The sequence below is a fragment of the Sus scrofa genome, chromosome 8 (genome assembly GCF_000003025.6).
Source record: "Sus scrofa isolate TJ Tabasco breed Duroc chromosome 8, Sscrofa11.1, whole genome shotgun sequence".
Lineage (NCBI taxonomy): Eukaryota > Metazoa > Chordata > Mammalia > Artiodactyla > Suidae > Sus > Sus scrofa.
In genome coordinates, this window is record NC_010450.4 from 4788996 (window position 1) to 4815237 (window position 26242).

The following is a 26242-nucleotide window of genomic DNA, read 5'->3' on the forward strand; positions in this document are numbered from 1 at the left end:
TGGGACAGAGCAGCCTTGAACCCCAAATACCCCGTTTTTAGTATGTGCAAGGGCAAGCTGTCATGTCGGGGCCTGTACCGTGTGCTCTAGGACAGCCCAGCTGGCAGAGGACCAGCTCCGGGTTAAAGGTGAGGACACTGCCGCTCAGAGAGGCGACAGGAACCTGGAAGCAGCGTCAGCATTCTCGCGGGTCCTAGAGCCTTGCTGAGAAATCAGGTGGCCCCCGGCCACGTGCGGCTATTTCAGCTTAAATTAAGTCAAGTTAGGAGTTCCCGTCGTGGAGCAGTGGTTAACGAATCCGACTAGGAACCATGAGGTTCGGTCCCTGCCCTTGCTCAGTGGGTTAACGATCCGGCGTTGCCGTGAGCTGTGGTGTAGGTTGCAGACGCGGCTCGGATCCCGTGTTGCTGTGGCTCTGGTGTAGGCCTGTGGCTACAGCTCCGATTAGACCCCTAGCCTGGGAACCTCCATATGCCACGGGAGCGGCCCAAGAAATAGCAAAAAGACAAAAAATAAATAAATAAATAAATAAATTAATTTATTAATTAAGTCAAGTTAAATGCCATTTTGAAGTTGGCTTCTCAGTCGCACCGGCCCTATTTCTGGTGCCCAAGGGCCATGCGTGGCTGGTGGCTGCTGCCTCGGGTGGCACGGTACCGGGCAGTCCCAGCCCCAGCGCCAGGCCGCTGGAGCCCAGAGCCTGCCTCCACTTGCCAGCAGGGTGGCCTCGGGTAGATGCCACCAGCTGTCCGCCCATGTCCCTTTGGCACTTTCTCTGCTGCAGAGATTCTCACTGGAAAACCTGAGAGGGCCTATGGGCTTTTTGTTCTGGAAGAAACCCAGAAGCTGGACTTTCTGGAAAGTGCGTGTTCTAGAAGCAGCCCTCCAGCAGGGGGGTGGCGGCTGCACACCCAGGCCCCTTGCCCCCGGGGGTGGACGGCTGTGAGGCTCCTGGGGTCCCCAGTGCTCTGAGCCGCAGGCACCCAGGCAGCTGTCCTGGTCTTCTCTCTCCGCCGTATGTCACGTTCTCAGACCCCACGGAGCTGTTTTCTGGGGTCGCCTCCCAAATCAGGCTCTTGGACTTGGTTTTTCATTTGAAGATTGACTTTGGGCAGAACCAAGACAGCGCCACTGACCATCTGTAAAGGAGAGAATAGGCAAACTGAACACTGAAAGTGGTCAGAGTCCAGAAGGTGGCTGAGGGGGACAGCGGGGTGCCGAGCGCCTCGTGGGTGGCGGGGCCCTGGGCCTTGAGCGGTGGAGCCTGGGAAGGACAGGTGATGTGTTGCCGGGCCAATCTTGCTTTCGTGTGCCAACATTTGCCACCAGACAGTCTCAGCTGTGCTTGTGTTTGCCTCCCAAGGCCCCCTCGTCTTTGGTGAGCCCATCGCTGCCAGCCTGGGGTCGGACGGCACCCATTACTGGAGCAAGAACTGGGCCAAGGCGGCAGCCTTCGTGACCTCCCCTCCCCTGAGCCCGGACCCCACCACGCCCGACTACTTGACCTCCCTGCTGGCCTGGTGAGAGCCTGGGGTGGGGGTGGGGGCTGGGCGGGGGTGGGGTGAGAGCCGGGTCGGGGGGGCCCTTTGGGATGAGGGTTGAAGGGCTCATTCTGACACACTTGTGGTGGTGCCCTTGGGCTGGGTGCCCCGGGAGAAATGGTTACAGCAGACCCTTTGGGGGCCTGAGGGTCTCTTTCATTTTTTTTTTTTTTAATTATTTATTTATTCATTGGGTTGTTTTAGTGCCATACCTGTGGCACATGGAGGTTCCCAGGCTAGGGGTCGAATCAAAGCTGCAGTTGCCGGCTTACACTACAGCCACAGCCACACCAGATTCTTAACCCACTGAGTGAGGCCAGTGATTGAACTCAAGTCTCATGGATACCAGTCGGGTTCATTACCACTGAGCCACAGCGGGAACTCCTGAGGGTCTGTGTCATTCAGTAACTTCCATCCACATTTACGGGTTACCTCCTGGGTGTTCAGTGATATTTAAGCCCCTTCTGTGCCCCTAGCGCTGTGGTTTATTGGGAAATGCCCAGAATTAGGGGTGTGAGGGCAGCCTCCTGCCTCAACCACTAACTGTGTGTCACCCCGGCCCTGTCACGTAATCGGTAAGGTCTGTGCCTCGGTTGGCTCATCTGCAGAGTGGGGAGAACATCGTACCTACCTCAGAACTGGGTGGGCGTCAGTGTGGGGAGAAGGCCTGGACTTCCAGGCTCACAGTGGCACTGCGTTTAGCTTCGCTTCCTGCGCACAGTAGGAGCACAGCTGCTTTCATCCTTCTCTATCTGCCAGCCTGAGGGAGGAACACTCCAGGCGCAGCAGGCTGAGTGGTGACGTGTGCAGTCTGCTCTGGGGGTGGAAGTGCATGCTCGGGAGGCTTCACGGAGGAGGTGACATCTAAAACCTCAGTCGGACCAGGGGCCTCCAGCATCCTCTCCCCTCAAAGGGAAACACAGGTCCCCACCCTGATGGTCGAGGCGGACCCTGATCTGGCCTCACTTCCCTCTCCTCCTGCCTCAGCTCCCTCGGTCCAGCCCACTGGTCTGCCACCTGCACCGCAGGCAGGATGGTGCCCCAGGACCTTTGCACTCACTGTGCCCCTGCCTAGTGCTCTTGCCTTAGTCATCCTGTGGTTTCCTCTTCACCATCTTTAGACCTTTGCTGGAAGATTTCTTCTCAGTGAGAGATTTTTGATCTTAAATTGGCAGCCCCACCCCACCCTAACCCCCCTCCCCCGACCGACCATCCGTTCCTGGTTCCCCGGCACTAGAACGCCAGCCGATAAACAGAGGACTTGGGCTCTGCTCACAGCTGCCTCCCCACTGCCTCAGCCACGCCATTGACACAGGACGTGTGCCGCACACTTCTGGTGAATAAAGAGTGAATGTCGCATCTAGATATATTTTTGGACATTTCGATGGTTGCTGATGCACCCCGGGCTCCACATGGAGGCCAGCCTCTGCCCTCCCTGAAAATCCCAAAATAACACTCCGATCAGGCCATCGATTCAGATGCCGGTTCAGGGCTCATCATCCAGCCCCAGAAAATGTCCTCTCCACAGCCCGAGGGACACAACTGCAAAGCTCGTGCACTTGGGTCACATTGCCACGAGCAACGAAGAGCACTTGGTCCTGCGGGCACAGCCCGAGACACCCGCCAGCCTTATGCCCACAGCCTCACTTACCAAAGGAAGACCAGTGTCTGCACTTCCTCTTTCCCCGTGTGACCTGGCACATCAGTCCAGGGGTGTCACCTTCCTTCTGGCACAAACATCCCCGACTTTGTGAGACACCCAGGCCCCTGCTGGAGGCTGCATGTCTTACTCACTTATTTATATATTCACTCATCCATTCGTCTAGGCATCCACGGGCTGTACTCAGGGTTTTCCTTCTTCCTGCTTTTTTAAACTTTGTGATAAAACTCACATAACATTCACCATGTACTCAATTTTTTAAAATTATTTTATTGATGTGTAGTTGGTGTAGAGTGTTGTGGGAATTTCTGCTGCATAGGAAAGTGACTCAGACACACACACACTTTTTTTCTGCTGCACAGGAAAGTGCTTCAGATACACACACACACACACACACACACACACACACACACACTTTTTCATACTCTTCTCCATCATGGTCCAGCAACGGACGTGGAAGGCAGTTCCCTGTGCGGCTCGGGAGAACCTCGTTGTGTGCTTATTTGATACATAGTAGTTTGTATCCGCTAATCCCAGCCTCCTAATTTATCCTCCCCCGTTTCCCTTTGGTAACCATAAATTTATTTTCTATGTCTGAGAATCTATTTCATTCTTTCTTTCTTTCTTTTTTTTTTTTTTTTTGGTCTTTTTGCCATTTCTCGGGCTGCTACCCTGGCACATGGAGGTTCCCAGGCAAGGGATCCAATTGGAGCTGTAACCACCGGCCTACCCCAGAGCCACAGCAACGCGGGATCCAAGCCGCGTCTGTGACCTACATCACAGCTCACGGCAATGCCGGATCCTTAACCCACTGAGTGATGCATGCATCGAACCCGCAACCTCGTGGTTCCTAGTCGGATTCGTTAACCACTGAGCCACGACGGGAACTCCATGAGAATCTATTTCTTAAATAAGTTCATTTGTATCATTGACTTAGATTCCACATATAAGCGGTACCATATATTTGTCTTTGTCTGGCTTAGTGTAATCCTCTCTAGGTCCACCCGGTTGCTGCAAATGGTGCTACCTTGGTCTTTTTTCCGGCTGAGTAATATTCTATTGCATATGTGTACCACATTTCGTTATCTGCTCCTGTGATGAACACTCGGGTTGCTGCCATGTCTTGGCTGTGGTGAATAGCGCTGCTGCCAGCTTGAGGGTTCACACTGTGTGCTCAACTTTACATAGATGAGGTGGAGAGAGAAGCAGGGCAGTTAAGCATCTCTGGCACCTGCCGGGTGCCCAGCGAGTGGGCCATTACCCCCTCGGGATGATCCCGGAAGAGGACTCCGTTCTCTTCTCCATTTTATGCAGGAAGTAAGAGGAGTGACTTGCCCGGCCAGGATTTTAAATCCGGCAGGTCCAGGATTTAAAAGCAGGCTCGTTGGATTCGCAAACTCCCATCACATTGTGGGCTGTTCAGGGATCTAATGAGAAGCATGCAAGCAGCTTCCCAGTTGGCTTCTAGCATCTTCTGCTCTTAGCACAGAGAGGGCCCCCCACCATGGCATTTGGGGTACTCTGCGGGGGGAGGGCACAGGATCCGAGCGCCTTGGAGCAGGAGGAGGAATTGACTGAGGAGCCTTTCCTGACCAGCCAGAGCCCACACTCACACAGAACCCTCTGCCGCTGCCCAGGCATCATCAAGACGCCAAAAGCCAACGGGCTGTCCGATGTCACTCATTGAGGCCTGTGACATGTCCCATCTCACTGGGGTTTGAGTGGCACAACCTCCTTGAGTGTCTGAGGTTGGGGTCTTCTCGACATGAACTCAGGTCTGAGCCCCCCTCCCTTTTGTCCTTGCCAGTGGAGACCTGCAGGTCACAGGCAGCGGCCACTGTCCCTACAGCACTGCCCAGAAGGCGGTGGGCAAGGACAACTTCACTCTGATCCCCGAGGGCGTCAACGGGATAGAGGAGCGGATGACCGTGGTCTGGGACAAAGCGGTGGTAAGGCAGCGTTTCCCCCCCGCCCCCCTGCCGAACATTCTAGAAGCAGCCCACCTGGCCCATCAGAGCAGTGCGTCCTGCACCGTGATGCACTTCCGGTTCTTAGATCTCCCTTCTTGCTTCGAGGCAGAAGCAGAGTGACCCAGGAGGGCACAGAAAACGTGTGACCCTTAGGAAAGCAGTGCCAGTCCTGGGGCGTCCTCTGCTCGTGCAGGTGGGACGCTGCCCTTGGGTCCTTAAGGATGAAAAGTGTCTTGTTTTAAACCATATCGTAAAGATGACTTTGTGAACCGTGTGTGTGTGTGTGTGTGTGGGTGTGTGTGGGTGTGTGTGCATGTGTGGGTGTGGGTGTGTTTGGGGATGGTTGGGGTTCACAGTGGGTACTGCTGTGTAAGGAGTCCCCAGGTCACGCCTTGATCCCTGACTTGAAACTGCAGGTTCTTACTTTCTGTTAAACTGGGGCCCAGGGACACTGACCAGACGTCGGGGTTCCCGTCGTGGAGGCACGAGCACACCCTGAGTGGGCAGTTCCATGTCCGCGCTGAGGAGGTGGCCTGGTTTCAGCGGGCGGGGGAGGAAAGTCCAGCGTCTGCTCTGAGATGCTCTTCTCATCCGTGCATCTGGCCCTCAGGCTACTGGCAAAATGGATGAGAACCAGTTTGTCGCTGTGACCAGCACCAATGCAGCCAAGATCTTCAACCTGTACCCCAGGAAAGGGCGGATTGCCGTGGGCTCGGACGCCGACGTGGTCATCTGGGACCCTGACAAGGTGAAGACCATCACGGCCAAGAGCCACAAGTCGGTGAGTGCTGGTTTATCGGCGACCGTCCCGGCTCGGGCGAGCCGTCCTCGCTTTGCAGTCCTGTAGACGCCTCTGCTTTAAAATGATGCGTGGCTTCTCCCACTGGGCTGTGATCTGATACCCACAGGGCTCCGTCATTCAGGTTTTTCCCCAGATGGAGAGGCTGCGAGAAGGCTTTGGAGCAGGCTCAGCTTGGCTGATGTTCTTACATATCTTCTCTCTCTCTCTCTCTTTTTCTCTCTCTTTCTCTCTCTGTCTCTCTCTTTTTCTCTGTCTCTCCCTGTCTCCTCTCTTTCTCCTTTTCTTACTCTCTTTCCCTCTCTTTTTTCCTCTCTCCCTCCCCCTCTCTTTCTTCTCTTTCTGTCTCTCTTTTTCCCTCTTTCTCTCCCTTTCTCTCTCTCTCTTTCTCTCTCTCTCTCTCTCCCCCCCTCCTCCCCTCTCTTTCTGTCTCCCTCCCTCTCTCCCCCCCCTTCCCCTCTCTCTTTCCCTCTCTCTTTCTCTCTCTCTCTCTCTCTCTGTCTCTCTCCATCTCTCTCTGGCTCCTGCCCGCAGATGCGAGCATCCTCAGCCAGCTGACTCTGCTCCTGACTCCGTGGCTGAGCCCTCAGGCGCAGAGGGGGCTGTTAGGTCCGAGAGTCCTTTTCCAGTGCAGTCATCCAGCCTGGAGGTGTGATCTGCTTTATCAGGAGCCTCCCACTTCACTTTGGGTCTGGGCTCTCTGTCATCCAAGAAAAGGGACAGACTGGCTCGGGCAGCTCAAGCACACTCTCGGGCTCCAGCCCCGGGCTGTGGGTTATCTCTGCCCTGTGTCTTCATCGCTTGCCCAGCAAGGCTTCGAGGAGGCGGAGAGGGCATCTGGCATCTTTCCCTCCCTGACTGCCTGCTTCAAGCCCACCCTGCCTGTCCCGCAGCCGTCTTGGGTCCAGATTCATGCCCACCATCAAAAGACAAGGAGGCCACGGCTCAGTCCCCGGCTCACCAGCCTGTGACAGGGCGTGGGCCCAGAGGCGGAGTGTGTGCACACAGCATCACTCTGTGACGGGAGCCCTCACGGCCATTTCCCAGCCCAGGGGTCACTCCCTGGAGGCAGGTGTGACCCTGTGCATGAGAACAAGACCTCAGGCACAAGGAAGCCTCAAGAGAAAGTGATGAGAACCACTTGGAGTTCCCGCTGTGGCTCAGTGGGTTAAGAACCCAGCCAGTATCCATGAGGATGCAGGTTTGATCCCTGGCCTCACTCAGTGGGTTAAGGATCTGGAGTTGCTGTGGCTGTGGTGTAGGCCAGCAGCTGCAGCTCCAATTCAACTCTTAGTCTGGGAACTTCCATATGCTGCAGATGCAACCCTAAAAGGACAGGAAGAAAGAAAGAAAGAAAGAAGGAAAGAAATGGAATTGTTTTTTAACTAGAAAAAGAGTTGCTAGATGGAAAATGTGCGGATAGGCTAAACATTTCTGAAAAAATGGAAAACCAAGGAGAGAGTGCCAATGATCCCAGTTATTAAGCCACGTAACAGAGCTGCAATAATCGAGACACTTTGGTATTAGCAGAAAAGAGAGCCAAGCAACAGACTGACCACATAGGGGGATTTAATTTAAAATAAAGAAGACAGTTAAAATTAGACAAAGACAGTTATTCAGCCAATTAGGTTTAATTTTTTTGGCCCCACCTGCAGCATGTTGACATTCCTAGGCCAGGGATTGAACCCTCACCACAGAAGCAACCTGAGCCTCAGCAGTGATGATGCTGGATCCTTAAACCCCTAGGCCACCAGGAAACTCCAACCAATTGTGTTTAAACACCTGGCTCACAGGACTAGATCTTTGCTGTACTCTTTACCACAAAACAAATTTAAAATAAGTCGAAGATTGAAGTAAAATACAATTATGAAAGGATTGGAATAAAACACATTTTAAAAAACGATCAGTTTGAAGGGGAGCAGACATTCCTAAGCAAGACACAAAACTTGGAAAATAAAAAGAAGACTGGTCTGACCATTGACTACATACAAAATAAACCAAGAAAAAAACCCTCTACTGGCAACAAATGATATTACGTTATATGGGATCAAAAGGCAGAGGGCAGACAGCAAGTATTGGCAATTCACAGGAAAACAGAGAGATACATTTCTTTTTCTTTCGTTTTTTTCTCTTTTGCTTTTTAGGGCCATACCCACAGCATATGGAGGTTCCCAGGCTAGGGGTTTAATCAGAGCTGCAGCTGCCAGCCTACACCACAGCCACAGCAATTAGGGATCTGAGCTGCCTGTGCGACCTACACCCCAGCTCACGGCAATGCCCCATCCTTAACCCACTGAGTGAGGCCAGGGATCGAACCAGCATCCTCATGGATACAGTGGGATTCATTTCCGCTGAGGCACAACTAGGAATTCCAAAGGGATAAATTTCTTAATTGGTTTGAAAGTGTCCTTAGAAAGCATAAAGGAAAGTATCAACAACAGAATAGAACAGAGTGTAGAAACAGTTACACAAGAAGAATATACAAAGGGTTGCTATTCATTTAAGGAGAGACCTGATCTCACTCATACTTAACGCAACGCAAATCACCGCAGGCAGAGGCTCTTTCCCAGAGCCAGTGACTGAGGTGCAGGGTGTAATTGGAGATGAGGTCGGACTGTGGAGCCCAACAAACACCTGGAGTTTTCTAGAAATGGAAATCCGTGCCACCTGTCCGGAAGACACATCTGTCCACGTTAAAATCCATTTACACTTTGGCCCACACTCCACGTCTCGGAAGCTGTTCACATGTGCTGGTGTGGGCACACAGGTGTGTTTATTGTGGGATTTAGCAATGCAGAGCGATGGCCCAGTGTTTGTCCCTGGGAACTGGATAGATACATGTCCCCAGGGTGGAATTCAGTGGAGCGATTCAGGAATGTCAAAACATGTTAACCCCCAACGTGTGCCAACAGGGAACCTTCTCTGGGGCTAGGAGGAAAACGAAGGTGAAACTCTGTACAGAACGTGATGGAAAATGCCTGGGGCTCCAGAGGGTCACTCCGAGGTCGCTGGGAGCCCTGCTTTTAAAAATCACACATCTTTTGTACCGTTCGAATTTTTACCATGTACATGACCTACTTTTTAAAATCATCAGGGTGGCTGGCTGACGGTAGTTATATTCGCTTTAGGAGTAATGAGAGGAAGGTATATTTTTAAGGAAACGTTTTATCTTTTAACAGAAAGAAAGAAAGGAGGAAGGGGGGAAGGAAGGGAGAAAAAAATAAAAATGACCTTACCCAGCCAGAGGGGATTTCACTGACATGAAAGCACAACATTGCCGATGTCATGTCAATTAGTCTGATGCCCTCAGAAAATAATTTTTCAATCTGCAGTGAGTGCCTTTCAAAAGCTTGTATCCTTTGACCTGGCAATTTGTGCCTGTGTGTCTTTTTAAGGCCATACCTGCGGCACATGGAAGTTCCCAGGCTGGGGGTTCAATCGGAGCTGTAGCTGCCAGCCTACACCACAGCCACAGCAACATGGGATCTGAGCCGTGTCTTCGACCTACACCACAGCTCATGGCAGCGCTGGATCCTTAACCCACTGAGCAAGGCCAGGAATCGGACCCAAGTCCTTATGGATACTAGACAGTTCATTAACCACTGAGCCACGATGGGAATTCCCTGAGCTGGTAATTTAATTTTAGGAAACTGTTCAAAAGATCATTTTTTTAAATTATTAAAGTATCGTTGATTTACAGTGTTGTGTCAATTTCTGCTGTATAGCAAAATGACCCAGTTACACATATACATGCATTCTTTTTCTCGAATTATCTTCTATCCAATAATACGTGATTGGGTAGAGTTCCCTGTGGTAGGTAGTAGGACTTAAAAGAAGACCCTGAAATGCCTGTTAAGCTCACGGTGTCCATTCACATACATGATGCCCCAGACGATGCTAGTTAGATTACAGAAAACCACCAGCCACAAAAACGCCCAATAGTGAGAGGCTGATTATGCAAATGAAAGAGCCTTTATCAACGGATGCAAACTATTGCTCTTGGAATGGATTTACAATGACCTCCTGCTGTGTAGCACTGAGAACTATGTCTAGATACTTACAACGCAGCATGACAATGGGAGAAAAAATTATGTATGCATGTATGTGTAACTGGGTCCCCATGCTGTACAGGGGGGAAAAAAAGTCTGTTGGGGGAAATAACAATAAAAAAATAAGTGAAATAAGTAAATAGAAAGAGCCTTTAAAGGAATACTATACAGTCCTAAAGAAGGTGTTTTCAGAGAGAATACACATTGGGAAGTGCCTACAGTGGGATGTTTCGCAGAAACACCATTAGGCTGAACGGGGCTGGTACTGAGAACACTCTTGGCAGCCAGTAAAAGCCTGTGGTCTTGCCACGCAGGCCGTGGAGTACAACATCTTCGAAGGCATGGAGTGCCACGGCTCCCCGCTGGCGGTCATCAGCCAGGGCAAGATCGTCTTTGAGGACGGCAACATCAACGTCAGCAAGGGCATGGGCCGCTTCATCCCGCGCAAGCCCTTCCCCGAGTATCTCTACCAGCGCGTCAGGATCCGGAACAAGGTGTGAGGGGCTGGGGTCTGTCATGGGCAGGTGAACACACATCCCAGTGGCACCCGCTTCCCCTTCCTCATGTGCCCCATGAGCTGCGATGGGACCTCCCTGCTGCATCTCAGGCCGGCGGGAGGACCAGATGAGACCGAGGAGGACCGAGGCTTTGCCCGCTGTCGAGGGCCGTGCACGTGGGGGGCGGGGAGGGGCCCTGGGAGCACGTACATGGACCAGGCTCGCATCCTGCATCACCTCGGGGGTGCCTTGCCTCCCCCCCCAGGTGTCGTAATCCTCCTTCTGCAGATCAGGACCCCCGTGCCCAAAGCGGCGGGGCTGATCAGCCTCCCCCAGCGGGGAGGGCTCGGAAGCCCCGAGGCATTGCTGTTGGTGAAAATCAGCCAGTCCCAGCACGCTCCCCTGGCTGCTTTGAGCTCACCTGACCCACAGCAGGCAGTTTCCAGCAGGTGCCCAGCCCCTTCCCGAGCCCCCGCAGCTTCTGACTTCTCCGCCTCCGGGCTTTCTGTCCCAGAGAGCCACCGTCAGCCCACGGGGACAGAGGCTGTGCTGTGCCCGGTCCTCAGGGTCCGTATGGCAGGTGCCTCCCCATGGTTGTCCTGAGCCAGCTGCCCTCAGAGGCAGCCCTCCTGTTCTCTGTCCCTGTGGTGGGTGCTCTGTCCTCGTTTCTGGGGTTACCTTCCAGACACCCCACCTGCTCCACATCCGTGAACGTAGGTGAAGACAGGCCCTCTGATGCCGCCGGCCCCAGATTCAGGGGTCTTTGTGGGGGGTGTCGGGGAAAGTATTTTCCTCTTGGAAATGGCTTGGGGTCCTCCTGCCTGAGTCTGTGTACATGTCTGAGCTTGTGTGTGTCTGTGTGCGTATGCGTGTGTGTGTGTGCCTGTCTACACGAATGTGTGTTGGACTATGTGTATGCATGTGATGTGTATATTATACATTAGTGTGTCTAAGTGTGTGTGTGTGTGTGCATGCAGTGTCATGCATATGTGTGAATTGTGTATATGCATGTGTGTATACAAGTGAGTGCGTGCATAGGCGTGCATGTGCACATGTGTGTGAGTGGGTACATGCTCCTACATGTATGTATGAGCCTGTGTGTGCACATGTGTGTATCCCCAAGGAGACCACAGGTCACTCCCTGCACACGGAAAGGCACACGTACATCTTGTCGACCCGCTGACCTTCTCGCCCCCCTGTTTAGGTTTCTGGGTTGCAAGGTGTCCCCAGGGGCATGTATGATGGTCCTGTGTATGAGGTGCCAGCCACCCCCAAATATGCAACGCCCGCTCCTTCTGCCAAATCCTCGCCTTCCAAACACCAGCCTCCACCCATCAGGAACCTCCACCAGTCCAACTTCAGTTTATCAGGTGAGAAACTACGGCGACCAGGGCTCTCACCCCACAGCCACAGCGGTTCCCAGCCCTGAGCTCCTGCAGAGACGGACCCACGGCCTCGGGAACTCGACGGGGCGGGAGAGATCCAAGGGCGGGAGTGTGGCAGTCCCTCCACGCCTCCTCCGGGGGTGGGCAGAGCGGGCTGGGGGATGGTCAGACAGCAGGGGGTCCCGAGGACAGGCGAGAGCCACCGGGCCCTCGTTTACGCAGAGTCTGCCCGCACATTGATTGTACTTGTGCTCGTGCTTAAGTGCACTGGGAGACGTTTCACACTCCCGCCTGTGAAGCTAAGCGTGGAAGCTCAGCCAGAGCAGCGGCCTGTGCTGGGTGTACCTTCCAGGCGGGACCTCAGCCTGTCCCGTCCACAGCAGTTCATCCCACACTCTCGGGACCCAGGACCGTTTCATCGTCACAACCGGTGTGTGTGTAGAGTGGTCGTATTTCTACCGCTTTAGGGAGGAAATTAAGACCCCAAGACGTTCAGTGTCAAAATGCCGGGACGTGGTGCTGAACCAATGTGCGTGGAGAGACTCAAACGTGAACGTGGTCCCTCAGACTTTCTGAAGGCTCTTGGGACACGTGTCTGCAGTTTCAGCAGGTTGCCACACGAGGGCAGGCGTGCACACGTGGGGGCCTTGACGGGATTTCCAGTATATTGTGGCGTTCACGGGTGTTGAATGCTGTGCTCAGTGCTAGGGATACGGTGATGAATGCCGATGAGGCCGAGCAGCCTCAGTTTAGTTCAGAGGTCAGCACATGTTTTCTTACAAGGCCAGATAGTAAATATTTGAAGCTTTGCGAGCCAAGGAGCAACATCTCGGCTATTAAATAACCATTTAAGATGCAACCGTTTAAAAATGCAAAAAACCATTCCTAGTTCATGGGCTGTACAAAAACACGCAGTTATGTTAAAAAACAAACAAACAAACAAACAAAAAAACCAGAGGGCTGAGTTTCGTCAATGGGCCATAGTTTGTTGAATTCTGGTCTAGCAGGAGTGAAGGACATTTGAACAGAAAAAGTGACATGGTTAGCAAAAGAGTTAGCAAAAGAGAGAATGGACAGGGCAGAGGGAGAGGGTGAAATACCAGTTTACACTGTGGGGGTGGTGGAACGTCCCATCCATTTGGGGGTTCCAGTCCATCTGCCTTTGAGCCTTTCATGGAAGAGCTTCTCCCATGCTTTGCGATTCAGTGTTTAAAGAAAACTGTTTTTGCACAAATGGACCATAAACACGACTGGAGCATTTCATCTGATGCTCAACCATCAGAACAGGAATTGGCTGCAGTGCCAGGAAAGGACATTCCCTCCCTCGAGAACAGGAATAACAGTGCAGTAGAAAGTCTGCGGTCCTGCTGTGGCACAGTGGGTTGAGGATCTGGTGTTGCTGCAGCTGTGGCACAGGTCACAGCTAACAGCTCAGATTCAGTCCCTGTCCCGGGAACTTCCAAATGCCATGAGTACGGCCAAAAAAAAAAAAAAAAAAAAAAGAAAGAAAGAAATTCTGCGGGATGGGTCCCGCAGCCACCCTTGTTCTCCCAGGATGGGTCCCGCGGCCACCCCTGTTCAGCGCCCCATTCTCCCTGGGGGCCAGCACTGCCCTGGGCCAGCCCCTCAGCACTTTCTGCCCCTCAGTGACTTCATTCAATACCAACAGCATCGACGGCTTCCAGCATCAGGAACGACTCTGCAGGTGTCCTTTGAAATACCTGGGTGAGGTGACATCATAGAGATGCAGCAGGTTTATTGAACTCCTGTCCTTCTGTCCCACAGGTACTTTCCAAGTACCTGACCTGTAACCAGCAAAGTACAGGTGATGATAGGAAAAAAGGGCACTCATACCAGGCCTGAGTTGGGTCTTTAGAAGATTCCTGAATTACCAGGAAGACACACTGGCTACCGGTGAATCAGTGAGCGAAAAATCAGTCAGGCCTCTGAACCAAACCCTTAACGGCTTATTACACAGAACATTTACAGTCAGAGGTGGGAGGGCTCACCAATTTTGTTGCTGTTTTTATCGAAGTCTTCATTGGTAAATCCTGATTCCTTAGCAGGTTCAGCATTTATTCATGTGTTTATTTTATTTTTATTTACTTTGTATTTTTATCTTATTTGATTATTTTATTTCACTTTAATTTTATTTTATTTTTGCTTTTTAGGGCTGCGCTTGTGGCATATGGAAATTCCCAGGCTAGGGGGCAAATTGGAGCTACAGCGGCCAGCCTACACCACAGCCACAGCAATGCAGGATCTGTGACCTACACCACAGCTCACCACAACACCAGATCCCCAACCCACTGAGCGAGGCCAGGGATCAAAGCCGCATCCTCACAGATACTAGCTGGATGCGTTTCCACGGAGCCACGACGGGAACTCCCATGTGTTTGTTTTAAATTTCCTCTTTTGTGAAGTCACCGAGAGTGACAAAGGATGATCCTTCTGCTTCTGGGGGAACATGGCATTAAATATCCATCACTGGTTCCGTGCACAAACTGTAACCCAGGAGGCGGGACCTGATGCAGTGGGCACCCTGGCCTAGAACTTGGGTAGACCCTCCCAGCTTTCTCTCAGGCCAGCTTCTGAGCAGGGAGGCGCGCGGTGAACCCAGGGAATCCTATCGTCCCGTGCTCCTCGTCCCACCTCCTTTGCCATAAAGCTGGTCCCGTGATTGGGAGCAATGGGTACAGAGTACTCCGTGGACCGTCGTCTTATTTTACAGAAGAGGAAATGAGGCCGAGAGGAGGGAGCGTCTGATTCCAAGTGACCCGAATTCCAGGCGCCGTTTTTCCCGGAAGCGCCGTCTCCTGACCAGACCCCGCCAGGTCCCCCCTCCAGCACTGTCCTTCAGCCACTGTTGCTTCATGTAATACCCACTCACTGCGTGCCAGGCTGGCGCTCGGATTTTAAATCTGCCTTTAACGGCGAGAGAGTGCACGAGATGAGAATGGATGGCTGGCTTTGCAGATTGAAACAAAAAAGGCGCGTGCCCACCCCCGACTCCCATGCAGACCTCGGTCCAGCTCTGAGTAGTTCCCACACAGGCACGGGTGCGTGCACACACACGAACATGCACGCCGTACACAAGTGTGCATACATGTGCTCCCACACATAGCACATGAAAATGCCTCTGGGACAGTGTGCCAAGGGTTGTTTTCTTCGTGTGGGTAGGAGCTGGGGCTTTGGAGACAAACCACTTGGGGCTAGAAGCCTGGCGTTCCCGCCCTCTAGTGGTGCCACCGCCCCCAAAGGGTGACCTCAGCCTCGACATTCTCATTTGTAAAACGGGAGTAAAACGACACCCCCACCCTCATCCTGCTGCGTGCCCTGAACTCAACAACATATGGGAAAGCACCAAGTCTGTGCCTGCACACAGTAGGCGCTCAATAAGTGTTTGTCTACCTGTGGCAAGAACGTGAAGCCAGACAAGAAAGAGCACAAGGTGGCCAGGGCTGCAGGAGGGTGACCCCAGGACCTGGGGAGGGGGGCGGTTCATAGAAGAGAGAGCCGTGAACCCCCAGGAAGTCAACCAAGACGGAAGGGTGGGGACGATGGAGGACGAGTCACGTCGGGGGCTCAGTGTCCCAACGGGCACGCAGCCCGCAGGAGCAGCAGGTGGAGCCGGTGTCAGCCATCTCCCCGGAGTGACTAGCTCTGTCTCTTGCAGGTGCCCAGATAGACGACAACAACCCCCGGCGCACGGGCCACCGCATCGTGGCGCCCCCTGGTGGCCGCTCCAACATCACCAGCCTCGGGTGAAGGGGCCGGAGGAGGAGCGCGCGTGAAGGATTCTGGGAAGGCTGTCCATCCCTTCGCCTGTCAGTGTTTGGAAACCCAGTTTTGTTCGGTCCCGATGGGGGGAAAATTGAATGACGTTCTCTCCCTTTTTTGTTTAGGAAGACGTGGTACTAGTGTGGTGTGTTTGCTTGGAAATCCCGTGCCCACAGTCGTGTGTCCATCTGAGTCCACCTCAGAGCGTGGCGTCTTCAGGCCCCTCCTTAGTGAACACAGGTTCTAGCATCGTCTTGTACTGTCCCCCCCGTTCTGACGCCACGGGCTCCATGGTTCTCTGAGTGGCTCCCCTGCACCCCCGTAGCTGTTCTAGGATAGTTGATGCATGTTACGAAGTTACGTATGCGCGTCTGTGAGTGCGTCCGATGGAACGTGGCCGAGGACCCGTGTAGACACGAAGCCCTGACCTCAGGCCCTCGGGGGCAGCTCCAAAACTCTACAGCAAAGATGTGTCCTCATCGCCCCGCCCCGCCTCCCGCACCCACCCACCCACCCACCCTCGGGAGAAGGAGGCGCACCCCCCGCACCCCTGCTAAGATGCTCAGTGGCTTCTGCCAGGCGGGGGAGCCGTGCGCTGCCTGCAGAGAAGAGTCACTCGTCCCGTGTCAGGAACCCTGGTCTCCGTGGCACTTGTAACTCGCCATGACGTGTTTCTGGTCTGTGTGTGTCCTTCCAGCCAGCTCCGGACTGCAGGCCGGGCTGGGTTCACATGCAGAAAGGGGTTCCCCCCACCCCCAGGGCTGACCACAGTGGGGCGACGGCCACTCCCGGTGCCGGTGTCCTGGTCCCTCGGAGGCGGTTGACGGGGCAGTCAGATTTTTAAAGTTTTGTACATAGTTTTCCTTTGTAATCACCCCCATTTTTACTTAACAATTGACTTCTTGTGGCTCTTATTTCTGAATTCAAAGCTTGTGAAAAAAAATAATAAAGAACATACATGGCCCACTCCTGGCCGGGGTGTTTGCATTTCAGTGGCAGCCGCTCCAGCTGCGGTGCCCGTGCTTGGTGCTGTCCTCGTGGTGACCCGACAGCAGTGCTTGCTTGTTGGGTAGTGGGGGCAGCAGAGGGGGCCGCTCATGATTTGGGGAGGGTTGGATCCCAAAACCAAGGACAGGAAGAGGAGGACCGCGGCTGGCCACAGGCGTCTGTGAAACAGGTTGAACTTGCACATCTGTTCTCCCCTCCCAGCCTCCCCCCCCGCCCCGGCCCCATGGGCTCTTGCTATGTGTCACGTAGGTCGGTCTGCAGTTTCTGCTGACCTCTGTGCTGCTGACTCTCACTGGAGCCAGTTTCCAGCTACCAGCATGAATCCAGGGAGCGTGCAGTCCACACCGTGGGAATCGGCTCTGATGCCTCAAGGGCCAGTGTGTGTACGGTGCCCTTGACCTCAGGTTTATCCTCCAGTGACGTCAGTTCATGGAGCAAAAGGGCAAGAAGAGGCTTCCTGAGCCCAAGGGGCTTCTACCAAATTGAAATCCCTTCCTCCCTCCTTCCTTCTCTTGTTCCTTCCCCCGAGGGCCCGAGGGGTGCCCGTTTTGTCCTAGGCATCGTGCTCGTCTTGGGCACGCAGTGGGCATAGTTTCCAGGAGGCAGGTCAGATATGAACCAAATGATGACCCAGAGCCTCTCATGGCACACGCTGCTCTGGGCTGTAAAGGAGCCTTTGCAGCCATTAGAGGATGCTCATCCGCCACCCCTCATGTTTCTGGGGGACTGTGGGGGATCTCCTGGCCTCTCATTCATTCCTCCCCAGCGGAGGAAAAGCACCTTCTCAGGACGGAGTGATCTAAATGGCTCCCTTCCACCCTCCAGGGAACACGTGTGCGGGGCAGGGAGTTTGGGGGTGATGGACTCGGAGGAGAAAAGACCTAGGGTCCAGAAAGCACAATGTCTCCCAGTTTGGTCTCATCAGTTGTGATGCTGACATGCAGGTCTCGGTCTGCTTTGCCTCTCGGCAGTTTCCCAAACTTGGGAGGGAAATGAAGGGCTGTATCCACCATCCCTCCCCCGTCCCAGCAACAAAATATACAAAGAGTTTAAAAGAGCAAAAAGGGGAGTTCCCTGGTAGCTCGGTAGGTTAAGGATCTGGCATAGTTGCTGCTGTGGCTCAGTTGCCACTATAGCATGGGTTTGATCCCTGGCCTGGGAACTTCTGCATGCTGTGGGTGTGGCCAAAAAACAAAACAAAAACAAACCCCACAAATATTATTTCTAAAAGATGAGGGAAGTGAAAATACAAAATTCTTGGGAGTTCTCTTGTGGCACAGCAGGTTAAGGATCTAGTGTTGTCATTGCAGTGGCTTGGGTCACTGCGGTGGCATGGGTTCGGTGCCTGGCCTGGGAACTAATGCATTCCACAGGCACAGCCAGAAAAGAAAAAAAAAGGCAAAAGAGGAGGGTGTGAACTTGTCCAAGGGGCAGTTGTGAGTTGCCCTGTGGAGATGTGAACAATGGCTCAGAGCTAAGGGCATGGAGGATGGCAGGGGGGCGGGAGTGCTCCAGGCAGAAGAATGGCATGTGCCAAGGCCCTGTGGTAGGCAGGGTATGGCATGCAGGAGGCCCTCAGAGGAGACAGAGGCTGGGTCCTGGGCTGCAGGATGAGCTAAAGAGTTTGCTTTTCCTCCTATGGGCAAAGAGAATGCCCCTGCAGAGCAGCAGAGGGCTCTGCGGTTTGGGAAGTGTGGACAGATTAGAGGCGGTGGGGGCGGGGCGGGAGGGAGGAGCAGGAGCAGTTCGGAGGTTTCTGCAGCAGCAAGATCAGCCCCAGAGGTAAAGAGGACAAGACCGACCCCAGGCTGGCGACAGGAGTCCTGGCAGAGTCTGTGGACCTTGTCCACCGCCTTGGCTTCATCCTAGCAGGTCAGCTCAGCTCAGGGGCTAACTTTGCTTAGAAACGAATCCACCAAGTCCTTGTTCTATCATCACTCATGATCCCTTTCCATTTTCACCTCCTCTCATCACTGTAACAACCCATGGCCCGTAGTAGGAACTGGGACACAGCCCCAGTGGCAGGAGAGGGGCTGCCCCTCCCCCGTCCCCAGATGTACTGTGTTCAGGCAGCTCGGTGTCAAGCCCTGAAAGCCCTTGTCCCCACCTGCTGCCCCAGAGCCTGTGCCCAATACTGCCGAGTGTCCCGTGGCGTCCAGAGATCCGGGTTTTACTTTGATCAGGGAGGCAATTCCGTGATGAGAGGCACCTCCAAGCTCCACTCACAGAAGAGTCACCTGGTGATGTGATGAAGCAGACACCGCCCACAAGCCTGTAGGGAGCGTTATGCGCCCCCCACTGTGCCAAGCAGCCCAGAGCATGTGACATGGACAGATTCCCTTGGACGAAAGGAAGCTACACTTGAGCAAAACCACCATCCATGCAAGACACTGGAAGCTGATGCAGCCGAGACCGAATCTAGACTAACCATAACCTTCCAGAGATCCCGGTACTGCCAGCGTGTCTGCATTTACCAAACTCACGTCACCAAACCAAACATTCACAGCACAGGAGGCGTCTGCCACCAGAATGTCTCTGCGCACAGGACCCATGGGACAAAAGCAATTTCTACGGGAACCTGGGTCTCAAAATATTGCTGGCAGGAAAGCAATAGCTTGCAAGCTATTACGTTTAGAATGGATAGACAATGTCCTGCCGTACAGCACGGGGAACTATATCCAATCTCTTGGGATAGACGGTGATGGAAAGGAATATTTAAGGAGGAATATATACATATATATGTATAACGAAGTCACTTTGGGGTACCACATTGTACACCAACCATAATTTATTTTTTTGCCACCCCCATGGCATGTGGAAGTTCCCAGGCCTGGGACCAAATCTGTGTCACAGCAGTAACCAGAGCCGCAGCAGTGACAATCCCAGGTCCTTAACCCACTGAGCCACCAGGGAACTCCAACCGTATTAAAAAAAAAATTGCAGAATAAGGAAATATTTTATTTAGCCACAAGAGGGAGCTATTGGTTAACTTTGGAAATCCACCTGCCGCCAGTCAGGACCTGAGAGGCTGTGAGGGTTGGTATCTTTAACGAAGTAACTATCATGGATGACTTGTTAAGGGGCCACTCTTTCCTGAATAAGAGACTAATCTAGGCTTTAGGAAATAAAAATTCAGACCACAAATGGTCCAGAAAATCCCTGAGGCAGGGGCTTCTGGAACCTGCTGCCCACTGTGCACCAGGAATTCATGGAAACGCTGAACTCTCCACCCCAGACTTGCTGGAGCGGGCACGCTGGGACTCAGGTCGGCGGGCGATGCCCCCGAGGGAGGCAATGGGTCATGTCTGGAGACATTTTTGGTTGTCACAGCTGGGAAGGGCTCCTGGCATCTGGTGGGTAGAGGCTGGGGATGTTGCTAAACATCCCATAATACACAAGACAGCCCCCTACCCCCAAAGGAGTTTCTCCCCCCCAAGTGTCTGCAGTGCCAAGATTGAGAATCCCTGATTTCAGTGAAAAGACCAATTTCCTTTCTAGGTGGGAAGGGCCTCTCCTGGCAGTGGCTGGTCTGGAAGCTTCTGGATGTTCCCAGAATCCTCTGGAAGAAGCATTTCTCTTTAGGGGAGGCTGGTCTGTCGGGCAGCAAGCACTTCTCCCTCTCCAGGAAAGGCTCAGGATGGGCGAGTGCTTCATAGTGCTTTCAGGTCTCCAACAGAAGGTGCTGCTGCAGGTGTCATGATGTGTCCGTGGGTCCCCAGGTCCCCAGGGCAGGGGAGGACAGGGCAGGTGTCATTACGTGTCCCTGAGTCTGCAGGTCCCCAGGGCGGGTGAGGACAGGCCTGCAGCCCAGGGATTTCACGGTCTACATGACTCAGATCCCCTCATGGTGACCAGGTTTTAGCTGCGGGCTGAGCCAAAGGAGGGGCCGGGTCCTGCTGAGAAGGCCCGTGGGCACGGCGTGTGCGGCACAGAGAGGGCGGGGCTGGGGGATGGAGGAGAGAAGACCCAGGACCCACCAGCTCACCCGGTGGCCCCTTCAGCACGCGGGTCTCCACCAGGACGCCGGAGAGCAGGGTGGGAAGGAGACCAGCTAGCCTTCGGGGAAGGCAAGTTTGGGACGACGTGGGGACCCGGGGGTGGGGGGTACAGAGAGCCAGGAAGGAGGGGCTCCCCAAGGAGCGGAGCCACATGTCGAAGCCAAGCGGAGGCACAAAACCGAAAGGACATGTTTCCAACACGGGGGTGTGACTGTCACAGGCGGCGGGAAGGTCCGCCTTACTCCTCGAGGCCTCCTCTGGGATTTCACCCCTTCTCCACCCAAAACAACGGCCCTTGGGCAGAGGGAGGCCCCACCCTCCCCCATGACCAGTCCCTCCTCATGGCCTGTGGGGAGGGACAGGCGGTGGTCAGACCGGGTCTCCAGCAGACACCCCGAGCAGGCCTTAAGCTACAGATTGCTTCTTCTCTTTAGCATCTTCTTGGAATTGTCACCGTCACCAAGGTCACGTTCCTGCTGACTCAGCCTTTTGCTGCACAAAACACGGAAGAGAAGCAGCGATCAGAATTCTGACTCCAGGCCTCTCCAGATGCAATAAGGCATCCGATCTGGTCACGTTTGAAAAGGTAGCGACCGGTGATCCAAACAATTTGCCTTCTGACCTGGGTTGTTAGGAAACAAATGAAACTCCCAGGTTTTGGTGGGAGGTCATCCAGGCGCCAGGAGGAAAAGGAGACCCTCTCTCAGACGCCTGAGGCCCCAGGACGGATCCAACTACGTTGTAGCGGCGGCCCTGGGAGGCCGAGACTGCCGCGGTTCAGGCTGGAGGCTGATGGGTGGCGGGGGCGGGGGGTCCCAGGGCCGACTTGGCCAAGCTGGACACTGATCAGCAGCAATAGTAACACCAGCATGTCCCATTATCATTCATCCCGTTTCGGACCCGAAGCAACACCTCCCAGAGGTGCTGCTGCTCCTGCCCAGATTTAGGGGATCAACATGCAGCCACAGGTGCTCAGCCGGGGCCCTGTTACCTGAGCAAACCTGAGGGGGGCCCTCCCGAGGCAGGGTCGTCGTCCTTGGGACCCCCAGGGTCCCCTCTCTCTCGGGGTGCCGGCTTCCTCCTTTTGGTCCTTAGGGGCTTGTCTGCAGAAGACATATGAACCCAGACACTGGCTTGGTGACTTCCGGCAAGCGACAGCTTCTCTCGGCCCTGCGTCACCCCAGCCTGGCATGGTCTAAGGGTCTCTATGGGTCAACAACACACTGGGTACCACTGCTCTTGGACCCATTTAACTTGTGAAGAAACTGGGCCAGGCGGAGGTGGGGAAGGCGGTCCCAGGCCCATGTGGCTGGCAGGTGGCAGAGCTGGGAGTCACACGCAGCTGGCCAGGCTGCCGGGGCATCTGTACCACACCCAGCAGGCTGGCCGCCTTCCGAAGCAGGAGGAACCTGAGGACACAACTCCTGCCCCGCAGCTTGTATTCTCCCAGTGTTCCATGATTTCACACCTCCTCCCATCCCTATGCTGAGAACAGGTTGCTGCACCCTGTGAGGTCACTGGAGTTCCCGCTGGCAGGGGAAGAAGGGCTAATTATGCCCATTTTACAGATGGGGAAACAGAGTCAGAGACGAGTGTGGGCTGCTGGGCTGCTGAGCAGCGGACCCGCTTCTGGGAATTAGGGGAGAGTGGTGGCCAGGGGGCCGGGGGTAGGGGGTGTCCTGGCCAAGGCTGCTCATCTCCAGACAGGACACAAAAGCCCAGAGAGGGTAAGTGCGTCCTGAGGCCACACGCCAGCTGGTGGCAGGCCTGGACCAGAGAGCCCAGGTGGCAGGGCGCCTCCGCCACCCACTCACCTGACAGCCCGCGCTGACTGGAGGACGCTTTGCTTTCGGCGAGGGGCACCCGGGCCAGGGCCGCCAGCTCCGTGACGAAGCGCTGCTCAGCTTCCTGGGTGCAGGCAGAGAGTCAGCGGGGCCTCGCTCCCCCCACGCCCCCCATCTTCCTCTAGATCCCCTTCGGTCAGGAGGAGGCTGATGCTCAGAGATGGGGACGGGGCCGTGTCCCCATGTGGCGGGGGTTCTCCAAGAGGCATCCGGGGGGATGTGCGGCAGGCAGAGGCCAGAGTGAGGCGGGGGTCGGGGGACAGCTAACTGGCCGTCCTCGCTCACACTGGGCAGGGACCCCATTTTACAGATGGGAACAGATGGGGGGGGTCAAAGTTCCCAATCGAGCGGCAAGGCCGATGTGTCCTCAGCCAGTGAGACCAGGGGGGCCAAGGGGCTCCCCAGCAGGGCGTGTGGGCCTCCTACAGGCTCCAGAGCTGATCTGCGGTCACCAGGCTGGCCTCTGCCTATTCCCGGCCCTCTGTAACCCCCTGCCTGTTTGTGAAGGTTGTACCTGCAGCTGGGTCTCAAGCTGGGCCTCCAGCTGCTCCATGACCCTCGCCTCCTGCTTCCGCGCGTGCAGGCGGCTCCGCTGGTGCACGGTGAGCTGGGCCAGGAACTTGGTCTGCTGCGCCAGCATCCTGCAGGGAGGAAGGAAGGCCGTCAGTGCCGCCCTCACCGGCGGGCTCATCAGACAGCACGGACCTGTCCCCGGAGCCCGCTGAGTCGTGGGAGCTGGTGACTGAGAGCCGTCCTTGAGCCCTTGGGACTGGGAGAGGAGACTGGCCAGGGCGGGCAAGATTTACTGGGGACACACACCGTGGCCACGGCTCGAGCCCTCCCATCATAAAAGCAGACGCCGCCATCTGATTAAAACTTGGAGTTTAGAGTCGCACATGGGCATTTTTCACTTGACGTTAGGGTGGCTTGGTGACAAGGACAAGACAGAGAGGAGAAAAGCTCGGGAGGAGCTCAGAGGGGCGGCCGCAGCCCCGAGTTCCTACTGCTGCAAAGTGGCTGGGCAGCAAGTGGCACTTTGTATGAGAAAATCATTTTAACCCCAAGGCTTCTGAAAGGACCTGACTCTATTTAAAATTTCAGAACTGCCCAAGCCCTTCCTTTGTAAGACAGGAGCCTGGGTCCTAGGACGCGAAGCCTGAGAGTTGAGGATGGCAGCCTCATTACCGCCAGTGGCAGAGGACAGAGCCGGGGCTGGAGCAGGGTCCCTGTCCTGGACAGAGCCTGCCTCCCTATCAGGGGCAGAGACCCCTCCCCTCCTGCTTTGAATACCCTCCCCTCCTCAGCTGACCTTCCTTTGGTCCTCAGCAAACAGAAACATGCAATACCACCCACCCCGTTTCTATAATTGTTCTCTCGCTTCTTCTTTTCAATCTTGTGACTGATTTTCTGAAAGGGGCCAAATTTCTAGACCTGAAGGCCGAAGCTAGCCTTTAGCATGACCAGGCAGCTCTCCATGGAGTGTATCTGAAGGCACAAAATTCCATCTGCTTTTGCCTCATGCTCTTTCTTCTACCGGTAACATCTTTCTCCTCTTCTTTGTCTTTGGCAAACTCCTATTCATCCTGCAAAACCCCACCATCCATCCATTCATTCCTTTCTCTCTCGAAGTATTTCTGGACTCCCACGTGCTAAGCTGGGTTTTGAAGACACAGCTATGAAAGGAGGCTCAGCCTCTGCCCTCAAGGGGCCCCACTTTGAGCTGGAGGGGAGAATATTGAACAAATAACTGATGGAGCTGAGGTCAGGGCTATGCAGTGTGTTCTCTCTCACACCCTCGAGGAAGCTGCATTGCTTTCCTGGGGCTGCTCTAACAAATGACGGAAAACTAGGGTGTTTAAAACAACAGAAATCTATTCTCCCACAGCGGAGCCCGGAAATCTTCATTCAGGGAGTCCCCAGGGCCATGCTCCCTCTGGAGGTTCTAGGGTTGAAGCTGTTTCTCGCCTCTGCTGGTGGCTGCTGGCACCTTAGGCTTGTGGCGGCACCACTCCACTCTGGCTCCAGCGTCGCATCATCCGTGTGAGATCGAATGTCCCTCTGCTCCCGCTGCCAATAGATTTGGGCCCCACTGGGACGATGCAGGATGCCGTCCCCTTCTCAGGATCTTAACAACATCCGCCAAGACCCTTTTTCCAAATAAGGGCACATATGTGGGTTCAGGAATTTGAACATGGACGCATCTTTGGGGGTCCCTGTTGTGCCCACTATAGACACTAGGTGGCTTCCTGCTGTGAGCAGCCTCCGTCCCATCCCTGCTCTGTCACCAGTCCTGGTCACTCTCGACTGTCATCCTGCTGGTCTGTCTGCTGCCCCCATGGACCCAGCTCTTGAGAAAGCTGGGGTGTGACAAGACGGCCCAGGAAAGGCCTGGGTGCCAGGGTTAGGGGCAGGGCTTCACCCTCAAGGCCTGTGGGGACCATGCAAGGGTCCAGGAGAATCTGAGATACAGGCGGACTTGTCCTCGTGGTCTGGCTGCAGGTGCAGCGAGCTGGAGGCTGAGCAGGGTCAGGCCAGAGGCTGCGGCTCTAAGCCAGGAGGAGAGTGACAAGGGCCCCAGACAAGCACCCACAGAGGACAGAGGCTGTGCTGGGACACCAGGTGGGGCCCGAACCTGCACAAGAGCAGGGGCTTTCAGGACTGCCAACCCCCTGCTGCCTCCTGGAGGGAGGGGACGCTTGGCTGTGGGGTGAGTCACCTTGTCAGGGGCATAAGCTCACAGACTCCTGACGTTTGGACTCAAATTTGACCGCAGAAATGGATGTTTAAAAAACAGCCATCCTAAGAGAGTTCTGATTCCAGAAGCGTTTGAATTTCACATCGTATAGCTCCGTGCTGAAGGCCGGGCCATGACCGTGGTAGGCCGCCCTGCGTCCCCCGCAGGTGTCCACACCCTAACCCCTGGGACGTGTGAGAATGTTACATGGCACTCAGGGCTCCGCAGGCTGATAAAGGCTGCCGGTTTAAAATTGGAGATTCTCCTGGATTATCTGATGGGTCTCAGTCACAGGAGCCTGCAAAAGCAGAGAAGTTTCTCCAGCTGCGGTCAGGGATGCGGCAGAAGAGGTTCCAAGTATGGGGAGGACTCAGTGCTCCGAGGACTCGGTGCTCTGAGAGGCAGGGCCACGTCCAGGGACCAGAGAGGCCTCCGGGAGGCCAGGGGGCCCCGCACAGCCACAAGGAAATGGGACCTCCGTTCTACAAGGAACTGGATTCTGCTGACACCAGAACAAGCTCGGAAGCAGATTCTTCCAGAGCCTCTGACGAGAGCCCAGCAGCCACACCTTGATTTCAATCTGTGAGGCGGAGAGCAGCAGCGATGGTCCCACTTCCGACGTGCGGACAGTGAGATGCACACAGTGTGACTGGAAGTGGTCGTTGTTATGGCAACCGCAGGAAACAGCCTTCCCCTGCCTTCCCTGCCCCCTCACTGCTTCCTGGGGTCACCTCCCCAGCAAACAACCCGCCCCCCCTGTCCTTGTTCAGGGTCTGCTTCTGGGGGCACCCTAAGTACGAATTAGAGAGGAGGTGCCGTGCCCGGGCTATGAGGACCACCTGACCTGGAAACGAAGCCCCCATCACACCTTTGCTGGTGCCCTTGCGCCAGGACCCTTCCAGGGCCAAGTGTAGATGGGAGACCCCACGGGGCTCGTGGGCTTCCAGGCATGTTGGGAGGCCAACAAGCCCTGGGCC

At 54.7% G+C, this 26242-nt stretch overlaps 2 protein-coding genes across 6 annotated transcripts in view; one reads left to right on the top strand and one right to left on the bottom strand.

The window, feature by feature from the left end:
- CRMP1 (collapsin response mediator protein 1) overlaps nucleotides 1-16652 on the top strand; it is a 71473-nt gene extending 54821 nt beyond the window's left edge. For both annotated transcript variants that reach the window (XM_021100983.1, XM_021100984.1), the window contains exons 9-14: nucleotides 1364-1520; nucleotides 5009-5150; nucleotides 5782-5952; nucleotides 10334-10513; nucleotides 11721-11886; nucleotides 15578-16652. In XM_021100983.1, the coding sequence (XP_020956642.1) occupies nucleotides 1364-1520; nucleotides 5009-5150; nucleotides 5782-5952; nucleotides 10334-10513; nucleotides 11721-11886; nucleotides 15578-15669 (908 nt within the window). In that variant the 3' untranslated portion in view covers nucleotides 15670-16652. The remainder of the gene's footprint in view (nucleotides 1-1363; nucleotides 1521-5008; nucleotides 5151-5781; nucleotides 5953-10333; nucleotides 10514-11720; nucleotides 11887-15577) is intronic.
- Nucleotides 19627-26242, bottom strand: part of EVC (EvC ciliary complex subunit 1) — an 82615-nt gene continuing 75999 nt past the window's right edge. For 2 of the 4 annotated variants that reach the window (XM_021100990.1, XM_021100988.1), the window contains 4 exons: nucleotides 23046-23172; nucleotides 22502-22595; nucleotides 21679-21790; nucleotides 19627-21179 (listed from right to left, as the gene is read on the bottom strand). In XM_021100990.1, coding sequence (XP_020956649.1) covers nucleotides 21098-21179; nucleotides 21679-21790; nucleotides 22502-22595; nucleotides 23046-23172 — 415 coding nt within the window. In that variant the 3' untranslated portion in view covers nucleotides 19627-21097. Of the gene's footprint in view, nucleotides 21180-21678; nucleotides 21791-22501; nucleotides 22596-23045; nucleotides 23173-23214; nucleotides 25564-26242 lie in introns of those variants that run through there. The other 2 variants (XM_021100989.1, XM_021100991.1) reach the window with 2 other exon arrangements.